The 15,316-nt window shown below is 43.0% G+C and overlaps 1 protein-coding gene across 5 annotated transcripts in view; it reads right to left on the bottom strand.

Annotated features, from left to right (window-relative positions):
- The window catches only part of MTMR14 (myotubularin related protein 14), a 44,776-nt gene that overhangs the window by 1,308 nt on the left and 28,152 nt on the right, over positions 1-15,316 (bottom strand). Inside the window, exons 16-20 of one of the 5 annotated variants that reach the window (XM_018557981.1) lie at positions 14,370-14,428; positions 13,090-13,228; positions 12,531-12,697; positions 10,168-10,171; positions 6,607-6,762 (exon numbers count right to left, since the gene is read on the bottom strand). In XM_018557981.1, the coding sequence (XP_018413483.1) occupies positions 6,607-6,762; positions 10,168-10,171; positions 12,531-12,697; positions 13,090-13,228; positions 14,370-14,428 (525 nt within the window). Of the gene's footprint in view, positions 1-1,588; positions 1,593-6,606; positions 6,763-10,167; positions 10,172-12,499; positions 12,698-13,089; positions 13,229-14,369; positions 14,429-15,316 lie in introns of all 5 variants that reach the window. The other 4 variants (XM_018557980.1, XM_018557983.1, XM_018557982.1 and 1 more) reach the window with 4 other exon arrangements.

Genomic DNA, 15,316 nt, shown 5'->3' with positions numbered 1-15,316 from the left:
GGGGGGGGGGGGGAGGGGGTCGCAAAAACCTGTGTAAAAGCCCATCTGAACAAAGCCTATGGCCAACTGAGTTGATCTCAATAGTATGAAAAACTAGAATTTCTAAATCACACTCTCCATTATATAGATGAGCACTACAGCGGTGAAGCATAAAACATGAAATTGAATAATCGAAATATTAAAACAGCAAGCACAAGAAATCGAACTAAAAATCATCCGGATATAAACAGCAAAAAGTTTCATCGCCACTCGTATGCTGGGTCACCCTCTTGGCTAACCGGGTGCCAAAGACAGATACGGACATGTCCTCAAACCAAGCTATTCAGGGATCCAAGAAGAAAAAAAGGCAATGACATTACATAGGAGGAATTCTGTGTTCTTATTGTAATAGACACTATGATGTTCCGCCTTTGAGATCCTCTACTGGTGCATTTCACCTAAAACTGGGCTTAATTACACAAAGATGTCTCTACAATTTGAGCGTAATTTAGAGTGAAATGCATCAGAGGAGGAGATACCAAGTGGGGCTTCATGTTCATTGTTTGTTACAATAAAACTAGGCACGAGGGATTCTATGGTATGCCAGCTTTTATATCTTCTATCCTGCGGTAATGCTGCAGCGATAGCTGAAGATGTCAAGTTACTGAGAATACGCCAAAAGCTTCCCTTTACACCAGCGGAATACATGGGAAGGGCTTTACTTTTGCTGGAGCACGCCTAACACTTTAACCTACTTTCATTGCAGTGGGCGAGAATATAATACACATATTGTTGATGCTGTACATCCTCACAGGCTATGGCCCCAATTCGTCAAATGAGTGCGAAACCTTTGCTTAAGGCATGCTAAAATGACATACAATACCATTGGCGGAGACGTCAACTTAACATGTCATAAAGTGAACCGTCTTGACACTGCATAATGCCTATAAATGATACACTGATGAACAAGAAAGCATATAGTTACCTCTCCTGCTGCCCACAATGCCGAATGCTGCTCCAATACTAAGAAATCCTCATTAACCTCACTACAGAGCATAGCAGTGACATGAATGGAGGTCAGTGGGAGGAACCAGGAGATTGACACTCTAGGTACTTCCTAGTATTGGAGCAGTGTTTGGCGGCACAGACTGCAGGGGAGTTAATTATATACTTTCTTCATTACAAGCACATCATTTATAGGCATTTTTTACAGTCAACACATTGTTGCTTTACAAGTCATAATAGCTAATGCAGTTTGATCAATCAAGGCCTATGCATCATGCCTAACTCTGCTGCTACAGAACAAGGACTCTGCACAACTGCTCACACAAGGAGCCAATAGGCCTCAAAATAGCCAGAGGGAGGCATGGCAAAGCAATCTGTTACTGCGCCTTGTGCAGAAACAGAGTAGGGAAATATACCACTGAATTATGGAGCTGATTTTTTTCCCCTTGGCTCCCACCTGCTTAGCCGAGGTGTACAGGTTTTGTCCAAGACATGTATTTCGGGACACATGGTATAGAGTGCTCTCTTTACAACATGGAAAAAACATACAACGTAAATTAGGTGTGGACTAATGATTATGGATATCAGGAGCCAGTCTGACCACCTGGCTATCCTTAGGGCCATGACACTCTTACAATCCTGCTGCTGCTGGTAAGTCACCAGCGACAGATCACTCACCTGCTCCTATAGTGTTGCTCTCTTGCTGGACAAACTAGTGAAGTGTAGCTCCATTGCTGTGTCTTTGCTGGAGAGCGAGACTGCAGCATTTTGGCCAGCAATGGAGGAAAGTTGTAGGAATATGTGAGTGGTCTCTCTAGCACAGGGCTGGAAAAATCCCAGCAGCCAGGTAGCGAATGCTCCTTAAAAAGAAGTTTGACTTGAGTGCCAACTACTGAAGTCTACTGGGGCTGCTAATATGACATCCAAGATGGTGGCAGCCAGCAGCAGTCCCGGGGTTTTTGGATGTCTACACAAGTCAGGCTTTTACATGCCTAAAGGTGGCCATACACTTTACAACCATCGCAAGACCTTAGTCTTGCGATGGTTGTAAAGTAATTAAAAAAACGTACAATCTGCCCATCTTGGACAGGCAGATCGTACTTGCGATCATCGCAAGCCCGCCCAACTGAGGGGCGGACTTCCGATGACCGCAATGCTGAACGGGCAGTGTGCGCACACCGGCCCGTTCGGCATTTGTCTCCCGAGCATCATTCAAACCAGCCGAAAATCAGAAGATTTTTGGCTGGTTTTCTAGCATGCTCCTTAGACAAAAGACGTGCGACCGTACAGTAGAAACTGTTGCAAGTTCATTCACACTGCTCGATTCTCTTACGATCGCGGGATGGGCACCTTAACATACGTTAGATGCACATATAAATCTTATGGGAATATTTTTGTTGTAGTGAATGGTCTGATGATAGGTCCTATAAAAATTAAGTGCAAATACACCTGATGATGAAAAAAGCACTATGATTAAGCACTATAGTGGGAAACGTGTCAAGGTGTTCTATGATTTCTGCTGATGCTGGCTGTTAATTCCTAATAAACCTCCCGGTTCTTGGATCTTGCAGCCTGGATTCTTCCTTTACTGTATTCATGATATGTTTTTAGCCAAGCAAGGCGGTGATGTTGGCAGAACAGCGAGCGGTGGATGCTGGCCGGATCCCCTAGTGGCAGTAGACTTTGTTTCATACAACATGGGGCTTACCCTGTACACAAGAGCCACATATCTATACACATTTGAACAGCCTCATATGCAGACGGTACCGCCAGCACATCAAGTTGAAGGAACATCGAGTCACTCAAAGTTTGTACCTTGAATGTCAGTTTATTCCAAGCAAATAGTAAAAGGTGACAAGTTATAAAACTCGACCAATACATGGAACCTCAAAGCAAAAGGCATGGTGGAAGGCTAATTGGTTCGTCTAAATTGGCCAAGTATATGTATGCATGCATGCATGCATGCGCTATGTATCTTAGATCGTAAGCTCCTTGAGGGTAGGGACTGATGTGAATGTGCAGTATGTAAAGTGCTGCGTAAATTGGCGGCGCCATATAAATACAGTACCTGTAATAAAGAATTGAATTAAAAAACATGACACTGATGGTCTACAGGAGTAGCAGTCAACCTTTAAGATAGAGGGCCACAACTGTGGCCCCTGGCAGCACAAAAAATTAATTATATGACCGAAGACTGTCAGAGACTTCAAACCTATTAAGGAAGACATTCAGACTATGGACATGCAAAAGGCGTGATTGGAGACTGAAGACACACTGCAGACCAGAGCCTGGGACATACTACATAAGACTGCTAGAGATCACCGACATTACAGTTTCTTTTCCAATGGATGCCTCCACTATTGACTGCTGGGGTCTGTAAAGGACGCACAGCAAGTGCCAAAGGGCCGCAGGTTGGGCATCAGGGGCCTACAGCCGCTATCAGATGGAGGACAGTGAGAAGACAGCATGGCTGGTATAAGGACAGTTGGGTTTCAGGCACCTGTACAGTGAGCAGCTGAGGACATTCACGAGGACTAGCCGTTCAATCACCACCGTTACACAATGCCGGGTCCGTGGGGAAGCTGCTAGCCAAGCACACTTTCCTAAATTGCGAGACTGCTGACAATCATTCAAATGCCAGGTGCTTATTTTTAGTGGCAGCTGTTCCCGGTGCTCTCCAGCTGTCCACGCTATGCATGTTTGAGCAGCTATATGCCAAGAGGGAAAAATAAAAACCAACAAAAAAAACAACAACGCCTGTATTGCTAAGCAGTGCCACAGGGAGGCATGTTAAAATTGGTTTTAACCCATTGTTTGCACTAGGTAAAAGAATAAAAAGGTAACTTTGGCCTCTTGTCTTAACCCATTTATGACCAGGACATTTTCTTTAAGCACTGAATCACTTTAAAAGAAAAAACTTTCACGAACGGAATACAGGGAGCTATTGCTGACCTGCTTCCAAAATTGCTATCTGCTTGGCTGTCCTTGGCATTCCTTGACTGATGAAGGGAACACTGATCCGGAACAATATGCATATACAGAGTTCACATTGTACTGGCTGCAAACTTGATTTACTAGAGCAGGGATAGGCAAACTTCATCCCTCCAGCTGCAGTAAAACTACAAGACCCATGAGGCATTGCAAGGCTCCGACAGCCACAGACATGACTTCCACAAAAAAAAATACATTTGTATTTGGTTAGGTTTAAAGAGATTAAAAAAAAAAAGGTTAGAAGACAGCTGTATGAAAAAGACACACACACTATATGTAGGCTGCCAATGCTGACCTCCTAAAAAGCAACTTATCTTGCCATCATTGGCTTTAAAATCTTCCAAATCACTGACCTGGAAGAATCATGCACCAACTGAAGACAGAACATCAGCTAAGAGTACTCGCTGTGGGTCAAGGCCCAAGAAGTACTGACGCCATTCCAGCAGGTCGCTCAACTAGGCTTTTCATAAACGGAGAGGTAATCAGTAGCAGCCTCCATTTTTTTCATGGTGCAGGTTTACTTTAGGGGTTCATGTACACCTTCATGGCTTGGAGTGTTTTTGTCTCATGTATTTTTAATTTCCAATAAAGGAAATGCGTTAAACACATATGACAAAACCTTTTGCCATGGGTTTTATTATGCAACACACACCATACCAGAAGTCAGTGCATGTTGGCATGTGTTTAGACGCGTTTTCAGTTATTTCAATGGGAAATGCATCAGAAAAAATAAAATACAAAAGGCGTGACTCCAGCCTAACGGAGGGATATTTCTAATTTTAGCTCAGCTGTAGTTTTTCCTCGGGAAGCATCATCACTTCACGGATTGATTTTATTTTTGCGTCGCAGTTGTTCTTTTAAGCAGTCAGGTCAACCTAAACTAATATTTAATATTTTTGGTAGATAATGAATAGTTAAAGTAGTATTAAACCACCATTGCACAAATCATTTCTCCTTTACCTATATGTCACTTATTAATCATTGCAAGGCTGGGCATACACCTTACAACCATCGCAAGATTTTGTGTTGCGATGGTTGTAAGGTACTTAAAAAAGCGTACGATCTGCCTATCTTGTATAGGCAGATCGTACTTGCGATGATCGCAAGCCACGCCCCCTGTGGGGTGGGCTTCCGATGACCGCAATGCCGAACGGGTAGTGTGTGCTTGCGCACACCGGCCCGTCCGGCTTTTATCTTACAAACATGCTACACACCCGCCGAACATCGTACGATGCTCGGCGGGTTTTGAAACATGTTCGTAAGTTTAAAGTCGTGCGACCTTACAGTAGTAGAGGTCGCACGGCTTCCACACACCTTACGATAATCGTACGATCGCGGGATTTCCCGCGATTATCGTAAGGTGTGTGGGGACCTTAAGGTTACTCTGAAGAATTTACCCTCAAAGGCTTACTATTCCCTTTTTCAAGTTCTGGACGCTCAGTCCCTCTCCATGTTTCTTTCCATGAATGTCTGGTGAAGAAGCATGCACTCTTCACATTATTGATCAGTCAGGTGTATAGTGCTGGCTGAGGAGATTACTTGGAATGGAGCTACTGTCAATAATAGCCCGTGAAGGAAAATGAGGAGAGTGGCCTTTGATACTGCCCATACATCAAGCTGAAGGATGGGAGCGCACACATTAGGACTTGACACTGGGGTGCCAAAGAGACCCTATAAGCCAACATGGCCACCCTATAGCTAATAATGTACTGGACGCATCTTTGAATTACTAATTTTGTTGTAAAGACTGCAAAAATGTAAACTTAAGCGGTTACATATAACTTTTCTTCACAAGGGTTTAGAAAACATTTTAAATCATCTCATTGTTTCTGTTAAAGTAGGCCACACACACGTTACAATCTAGCTGTACAATCTCCTTTAGATTTACCAACATCCATGTAGTGCAAGGGGCCCACCAGAAAAATCCATTCAATTCAAATCCAATTCAGGGAGACCCTAACACTACATTTTTGAGAATTCTAAAAGAAGATTGTACAATCAGATTGTAAAGTGTGTTCATACTTTAGTGGTGACATCTGCAGAATTCCAAACTAATTGTAATCGCAAGACTGAACATCAATAACATCTTTTGAGGATGAAGCTATGGTGTGCGGTCAGCTTCTTGAACGCAGTGTCCTCTTCAGGTTACCACAGCACCCGACAAGAAGATGAGGGGACTTACCGGCTAGTTGTGCGGTGAGTTACTTCTAAAATCTCAAGAATTCCGACACCTGCCAAGATCATTAAATTGGGGTCGACAGTCACTGTTAGATTTTTTAACATTTATATTATGGAGATGGCACACCCAAAAAGTCAAGGTGTGCTGGAAGATGGCCAGGAACTAAGGCTGGAAGATCTCATTGCTAGAGTACGCAAGAGAATTCAGAAACCAGCAGGTGACTAAACTCACTATAACTGGATTGTCAAAAAACAGACTATTAATCTTCTGAAAACTGATGAGAAGCCATTTGGGTCCCACACCAACCAGGGGGCATTTAGGGTCAACTTAATAATTACATTTTTTTAAAACCCACACCCTTAGACTCCGTTATGACTTGGTTACATTAACAGTATTGTCAGTCCTGCCCAGCTGCTGGGGAGCTGAGGACCTGACAACCTACATCCACTTACAGGCCATTGTTAGACTTCTCGTCTGTGAAGCTGAAGGGTAGGAAGGTTCCGGCACTCAGGAGACCATGGTCATGAACACTCCCACCCTCCGATACCATCTGCCAGCTGCCATAGTCTGTGGAGACGGACGATCCGGGCAGGGAATGGTCCGCTGATCTACGGCGAAGAGAGAGAGAAGGAAGACCGTGCAATGAGTGTCTTCTATGGCTTAAAACAAAAAAAAATTAATAAAGACGTTCTCTTTCATGCCTCTCAAAGAGCCAGATGTTGAAAATTCCTCTATTAGAGAACGACAGATCGTGCTGCTCATCAGGGAGAGCCGGAGAGGAGCGGCCAGCCATTGACCTCTCCCAGATGTGGGCAATCATTGCCAAGCCAAGAAGCATGCAAAACTCCGGACACCCACAGAAAGAGAATGCAATTGGTTAATTTTCTTATTGTTAAAAGAGACCCAGAGCAGAGGCTGCAAGGAAGTCGGAGAAAGCTGTAAGTATTTAGTGGCAGGAGATTTGTGTTGGGGAAAGACTTGGAAAAATTGCTATGTGTGCTGAAGAAAAGCTGCATGCTATTACTAAACCAAAAGTTAAAGGATTTCAAAATAGCAGGCATGACTTCAGCTGATGTTAGCCTGTTAGTGATTAGTAATATTGGTTCTACCACCTGATTTGGGTGTTTCATAATCCAGTTACCACTTGTCAAAGCAGTGTTATTGTGAGAAGAGCAGGCCAAGAAGTATGGAAAAGGAGAGGAATGGAGTAGAGAAAGAAACAATCAAAAAAACAGATGAGGAAAAGGAAAAGCAGCAAGAAGAAGTCTGACAAAAAAGGGAAGGGGAAACAAAAGGGGAGGATGCATAAAAGAAAAAGAAGGGGGGGAGAGTGAGAGGAAAAAAAAAAGAAGGAAGCAGGGAAGAGAGCAATGAAGAAGAAGTCTATAAGAAAAAGGTAAGGGAGAGACGAAAGAGGGGAATAAAAGGGAAACGGGTGCACAGAAAGAAGCCGAAGGGAGATTGGAAGGAATGGTTAGAGAAAGGAAAAGGAAGTAGGGAATGGAAAGAGGAAATGGGGGAAGAACCGATAGAAGGGAAAAGTAAGGCAGGAGAGAAAGGATATCCTTATGTAAGTATGACAGCTTACCTATTAACATGCAAAACACAATATCCAAGAATCAAGCACGTAAACTCTTAGTGGCTGAACTCTTAATTGGCTGCTGTGGATTACTGCTCTTCACTATTGTTTTTTCCCTCTACATAGGGCAGGTTTGTTCTTTATATAAAAAAAAACAAAAAAAACGATCCTTACTTTTTATGAAACTAGCACGAAATATGAACTATTTAGCTTGGTGACAGCTGACTGCAGCGTAATCAGTTTGTCCCCATAGACCGAGTTTATTCCATCATGGTGCGATTCCCAGAAAGATGGAGTGTATATAAAAAAGCAGAGCGAGAAGATTTAAGAGGGTACCATTAGGTTTACAAGCTTGGAGAAGGGAAAACTAAAAGATGAGCTTTAAATTATTTTAGGGGTTAGGGTAAGGTATGGAAAAATTTTTAGCCTACGACAGGGGCACATGCGCCTTGTTGTTACAGAACTGGGATGGTCATGTAATGCGACTAAGGTGTGTGTGCTTCAACCCAGAAAAGGGCGCGCACATGTGCTATCTTATCCAAGGGGGAAGGAGGGACTACATGAAGTGGGTGGGCGAGCCTGCGACGGGGGCACACATGCACAGTGCTATCGGTGGGATAAGGGACAAAGCGCTGCTGACATGAACAGTCAAGTGACTTCTACAGTGCACGATCTCCATCCTCCCAAAGGGACGTTGAAGGAGCGACCGTACATTCATAGGAAGAAGTGACTGCCAAACAAGAGAATGGGGACATAGTCTAAAAAATAATGGATGCTGCAGTGTCTGTGAAGAGTGAATACTTTTAGATAAAAACGAGGAGGGTTTAATGCTACTTGAACTGCTCATGTAGGGGAAGGGTTGTCAGGGGACTTCAAGTGTTAAGGAAAACCTTTGAAACATGCTTGAAATTTAAAGTGTATTCAAAACCAAAAAGTCATATATTGCAGCTTACCAGCTCTCACGTGTGGTAAAAATGTGTTTTCTTTAAGGCTTTTAAAATAATTTTCATCTAGTGATCCTGAGCAGTGTGGTAATCCTAGTCTGCTTGCTTCTGATTTGGACTACAGAACACCTTCCCTTCTCCATTAAGCTGGCCATACACCTACAGATTATCTGCAGATTTTCTATGATCAGATGGAAAAAGTGCGACAGATTCCTCCATCTATGCTAAACTGTGTGGATGGAGGAATCTCCCCCTGGGCCAAGCTTCAGTATCTGGCTGGTCGGCCCCGCTGGCTGTCACAATACCTGAACAATCTGATAGGATACCGGCATTGTTCAGGTATTTTGAGAGCCAGCGGGGCCGTCTAGCAAGATACGGAAGCTTGGCCCAGTGGGAGATTCCTCCATCCACACAGTTTAGCGTACGATTGAGGAATCTGTTACACTTTTTCCCAGTGGATCATAGAAAATCTTCAAATCTATAGGTGTACGGCCAGCATTACATAGCTGAGATGTTCTTCAGCCCACAGAAAAGGACTAGGCAGGGCCAATAACTCTGCTTGAGATTTCATGCAGCAGAGGCAGAATCTACAGGAAGTTACAAGCTCACTGGATTTCTGGCAGGGTCAACAGGTATTATTTTCACTTATTGAAGAGGTATAACAAAAAACGTTTAATTGTAGATTTAACAGACCAAAATTTAGCCCACATTAGTGAGCTAGTATGACAAGAACCAAGCTGGAATCTAAATAAGAATATTTAACATGCCTGGAGTTTCCCATTTTACTACGTTCTGTGCCCACATAATTAGTCCTGCTACCCACACATTATTTGATGTGATCTAGATAAAAACAGACAATGAAACAGGGCCAGCATTAAGCTGCATGATAGTCTGGGAATAGGAACTGTGTATCGGCATATCCAGCTTCAGAAAACACTGCACCTGCTGTTCTCATGACACATGCCAATTCCCTTCTTCCTTTAGGCTGGAGCCGCTGTACCGCAGCTGGAGAGTGCAGTTCAGTGCTGGGTTATGGACGCAGTGACCCGCTCTAAACACTGCTGGGTTATGGAGGCAGTGACCCGTTCTAAACACTCAGGAGAGGAAGAATTGGTTCAACTGCTTTAAACACTGGTGGCAGAAGACCGTTTTTAAAGGAATCCTGTGCTAAGAGAAACCAGTCTGTGTTTGCTGCTGATCTTCTGAAAATGCCATTTGTCTGACTGCAACATAGATCCTGTATCGTCAATGCTTATGGAGTTGCCGACTTGGAACAACATGCAGATCTGAGTGGTAAAGTCCGAACTCCTGATCTGGATGCTTGTTCCAGGTCAGTGAATCAAAATGCTGAAGCAAATGATTTAGCAAGAAAGCATTTTCAGAAGGAAAAAATCGGCAGTGGCAGACTCCATACCTTGGAAATAAAAGGTTTCTTTTAAAAGGGAACCAATCACTTTGCCTACCCATCTCCCTGCCCACAGATACTTAACTGTGCTATGTTCCCCTGACTTCCTGGTGATTGACCACTTAGGTGCTGAGCACTGCATCCTGGGAGCAAAGGGAGAAGGTCACATGCTCCCTTATATTTGAAAGTAACGGTATTTTTGACACTTGCGTCAGATTAACAGAACAGCTGATGTGGGGCCCTCGTAAAGGTGAGCATCAGTAGGTGACCAGGCTATTAAAAGAAGAAGTCGTCCCTTTTTCCTGAATGAGCCATCTCTTTTTGAGATTCTCCCCTCTGCAGAGTGATTCTGGCCCATTCCACAAAGTAAGATCTTTGTGAATACAAAAGGCCTCCATGTGTCCAGAATAGGGCCGCTGGAATCTCCCTAGTGAGAGCCAAAAACAGTGCAGATCACATCAATCTCAAAAGAGAATCTGTGCAGCTTGGGTCTTAACAAAAAAATAAAAAAAATCATATAAAAAGAATACAAAGAAGTTTAAAAAAAGGTATTATAAAAAGCTGTATATCTTAAAAAGTGTACAACCCTCACACTGTGCCCTCCAGCCTACTCACATATTTACTTTGCCTGGAGAAAAGGCCGCTTTAGGAGCCAGACGTAGCCAGTCACATTACCAAATTCCTCAGCGTTTGGAAGGCAGCTCAAGGACTTGCTGGGTAGAGAGTTGCTGAGATGCCGTAAGCGCAGACTCACCCTGTGACCCAAACTTTTTTTTTTTTTTTTACTCGCAAACTCACTGGCCACGAGCGAGGAGTGTCCTAACCTAGCAAACCACCCTGGGAAAATCACTACCTGGATCATAGAGCGAAGGACTGGTGAAATCTTCTGACAGCAAAAATAAAACCATCCGTACATTCTCAATTGGGTTGCCAGTAAAGAACGAACCTGCATACTAACAGCTGGATACAAAGTATGTTAGGTGACTTGACAGGTGGTTACTAGAACAAAACATCATGGATACATTCTATACTTCTGGCCAGTGCAGCAGTCTCGACTTTGGAGTTTTCCAATGAATGAAGTAGGCATGCAAACACATTACCAAAGCATGCTTTTCATTCTCTCCCACTTTTCTCGGTGCTCCCCTTTTTTCTGAAATAAATCGGGGCGTGGCACCTTGAACCCGGGATTTGAGCACCATTGTTATTTTTTGTAGTAGAAGTGTTTAGAAAAAAATAGCTAGATTGCATTTGAAACCAAAGAGTCAAAAAAAGCAGAAGTGTATATAGTGCGATTCTCTAGAAACTATAGATGCCCAATTCTTGCAAAGATATGCCATTATCATAGGCAAGTTTTATAAACACCACGCGGTCATGCCAAGAAAACCATCCAGGAGTAAGAACACACACGCACATCCTCCTATGAAAAAGAGCAGTTGATGCCTATATGTCAACCAATCACTTCTTCATAAAACAGAACATTTAATTGGCCGATTCACATTCTGAAAGTTGGCCATAAGCGCCTTTTTTTACTCTGTTGGCTTCCAAATAGTTCAGGCTCATGCGAAGACAGACTTGAAGCAGAACCACAGTCAAACAGCAGTTTGAAATACATATGTGTGAACCATTTCACCTACTACATTTTTGCAATTCTGTTCACCTAGTTATGAGATCCACATACCTCTGGAACATTGCATCAGCGGTGGGGCGACACCACTATTTAATGTCCCCTACCTGCTTACTGGGCAAGGGACTTCCTGTGCTCTCTTCCTCTTGTAAGCTTTCTAAACATCTCCACTCCAGCTCCCAGTACTGGAAAACATGTTGTACTGACAGGACTGGGCAGAGACTGACTGGCTGACTGGAGGCCTGGGCAGAGACTGACTGGCATAGCCTAATCTGAATAAGTCAGAGCAATGATTCCTTCCCCCAAGCCCACCGAACCAGAGCACAGACTCCTGTTCCTGAGCCCACCGAGCCAGAGCAGAGACCCCTTTCCCTGAGCTGAATTAGTTTGATCTATCACTACTCCCCAGGCCTCCTGCTGTGTTCAGAGGGCTCCCTACAAATTCTGTAATAAAAAGGAGTGTCTGAAGGCAAACATTCAGTGCAGTCTTTATAAACCCAAATTGCTCAGCGACACTAGTGTTGTGGGTGCACCCTGGCATGTTTATTTATAAACCAAGTATCCTAGATACTTGGTTTTGAAAAGGGTTGAAAAATGGTTTATAGATTTTTAAAAAGGCATAAAAAAAAAAAAAAAAAAAAGAAGGGGGAAGATAAAAACAGACCCAGAACCATTATTATAGTCTCCCTTTAAGAAGCACAGGCTGGAACAAGGGGGAGGTAGAAAGCTTGTAGCAAAAAAAAAAAAAATCAGAAGATCGAAGTTAAGAAATACAATAAAACTCAAAACGTACGGAGGAAAGGCTCGGCATGTGTCCCAGTTGCGCTGTGGCACTTCCAGTGGGCTGCTCCCAGCTCTCATGAATATGTCTGAGTGGTTAGAGGAGGAGGAGCTGGACGACTTGGCTTCAGCTCCTAGTGGGTAGAGCATATGCTCCTCTGCAGTCCTGTTCCACAACACTGTGTGCGGTGAGGAGGGGTGCGTCTTCTTCCTGCCGTGAAAGAGAAGAAAACAAAAGTTAAAGCAGAACTCCAGGCAAATGTATTCAGAGGGTAGCAGCTACATTCATGAGCTTAAGTATGCGGCATTAAAATGAGATTTGCTGCATTTTTTTATGCAGCTTATAGCAATGAATCTTCCAAAGGGTTAAAGAAGATGGCCAGTAAAATGCATTCGAAAAGTGAAAAATATACTGTAAATATGTGCCAAATTAAATGTATTTTTCAGTTAACTTTTTGCAAACCAAGAATAGAGGCCAATATGGCCGACCTCTCAGCTGAACTCTATTTTATTTTAGTTATGTTCTGATCGGTTAAAGGATATCTGTTGCTACATCTCCTCTATACAATATTGCCTTTATGTAGGAATACAGTGTAATCTCACCAGACTGCATGGCTCTGTGCTCCAAAGGTCATGAGGTCTACAGCTTCATAGTTTGAATTTCCAAAGGCACTGGAGGAGTCCTCAGTAATAACAGAAAAGTCACTGCTCAGACTGGTGTTACTGCCACGATCCCGGGGTTCTGGAGAAGGAGGTATAAAACAGGTTCCAGTTGAACACAGAAAATCATCAAGCTTTTTGTTTTAGAATGCAGAGGACCCCTTGAAATGGGATCCTAAAAACCTGATGTTTAGACTTAAGAGCAGTTCAATGTTAGGGTTTACATACACTTTTATTAAAAGGAGAACTATGAGGTGAGTGAAAATCACTCCTCCTCATAGTTCGAGTCGACGTGTGACAAGAAACGGTCACACGTCAGCTCAATAGATCGGCAAGTGAGCAGAAACATACTGTCGCTTGCTCGCTTCTCGATCATGTCCCTGCAGAGAGTGGTGACTGTCAGTCACCGCTCCCCACAGAGATTCCCCCCCTCCTCGCTCAAATCCTCCATCGCTGACTGAAGTAATGGACGGTGGAAGGGGCGGGTACAGCTGGCTCTGCCTCTAGATAGGCACAGCCAGCTGTCATTCACGCAGCTGGGTGGATCTTGACAGCATTGTCGAGATCCATCCCGGCTGCGGCAGTCTCAGTATACCGCGAGCTATAGATCGCGATATACTGAGCTTTGGGTCACGGCAGGACGCTAGTATATGTCTTCCAGTGACCCTCAAGAGAACTATGGGGAAAAACACTTACCACATAGTTCTCTTTTAAGTCCCTTTTGGTCCATTAAATATGCCATCAATACCATTTTGTTATATCTCCAGGGTAAGTTAACAAAACATACCTGTTGATCCTGTCAGAAATCTAATGAGCTGATAACTGAAATAAGAGATGTATGTAAAAAACACAACAATGAAAACCCCTTACTGGAATTACTTCGATAATAAATTTGTATGTACAAAAAAACAATGCTCTAAGTTGTTTACAATTTCACACCAACAGTTCAAATGCTAAAAAAAACTAAAATTAATAAAATTAAAATATAGAAGAGTTTGCGTCATGTAGTCGGAGAATGCCGAGTCCTGTTGTGACCATTTTTTTTTACAGTTTCATATAATTGTTATACTTTTCAAATGTCTCTACCCTTGATGGCATCCTAATATCAATGTTAGACTGCTCCTATTTGGTTTGCTTTCCTGCGTTGTATTGTACAGAATAGAAATAAAGAACTAAAAAATAGCATAGTTTAGGAATACGGCATTTCAATCAAAAGCACATACTTAATGCACAGAAGTCTTCCATCAATAAACCTGGATCCCGAGGCTGTGAGCTTTTCCGCCTGCAACAAAAGAAAGTTTTGCCTTCATATAAAAACTCACCCCGGAATTTAGATTTGCATGGGGCGAAAGGTGGTGTACATGTAGTTGCATTTTAAAGGAGGAACAATCCAATGAATGGGGAAAATGAAAGTACTTCCAAATGTTTTACATATTTTAGTAAGTGTTTTAATTTTATCCTATTTTTAATATTTACTAAAATCGTGATAACTAGGGATGCACCGATATTTTGGTATCGAGTAACGAAATTTTTTTCCCCGTACTCGCCGATACCGAATACCGGTAGTCCCATTAAGGAAGCCAGGCGGCGTGTAATGACTCGCCACCTGGCTTCGTGATTAGCAGTGAAGCCATCCCCATGCTTCTCGTCACTAGGTGCAAGGATCGGTGCCAATGCCAAGTATGTGGGCGAGTACTCGTACTCGTCCAAATGCTCCGATGCCTAGCCCAATACTTCCGGTATCAGGAAGCCGGGCAGCGAGTCATTACACGCTGCCCGACTTCCCGATTGGCCGGGAAGCCGGCTCCATGCTCACTCGTCATGAGGTGAAAAAAAAAAACAACTTATCTTATCTTTCCACTTCAATACAATGTTAAACAATATTAAAGTCATACAGGGTTATTCACTAAAGGGTGAAGAGTTTGGAGAAGGCCAGAGAAGTGAACCATCTAGGGCAATATAGCCGAACTGGAAAGTGAGCTGAAATGGAGAATTTTTCCAAATCAGCGCCCCCTCTTCTCTTCACATTGCAATTTATTATGAACATTTTAAAGCTAGACTATATATACTAGAAATAAAGGCAAGAAAAAAAATAACAATAATAATAAATAACACATATATATATATATATATACACATACACATACATATACACACACACATTTGCTGC

This window comes from Nanorana parkeri, unplaced genomic scaffold (assembly GCF_000935625.1).
Source record: "Nanorana parkeri isolate BGI_ZX_2015 unplaced genomic scaffold, ASM93562v1 scaffold314, whole genome shotgun sequence".
In the NCBI taxonomy this organism is placed as follows: domain Eukaryota; kingdom Metazoa; phylum Chordata; class Amphibia; order Anura; family Dicroglossidae; genus Nanorana; species Nanorana parkeri.
This window is presented reverse-complemented; position numbering and strand designations above follow the sequence as displayed.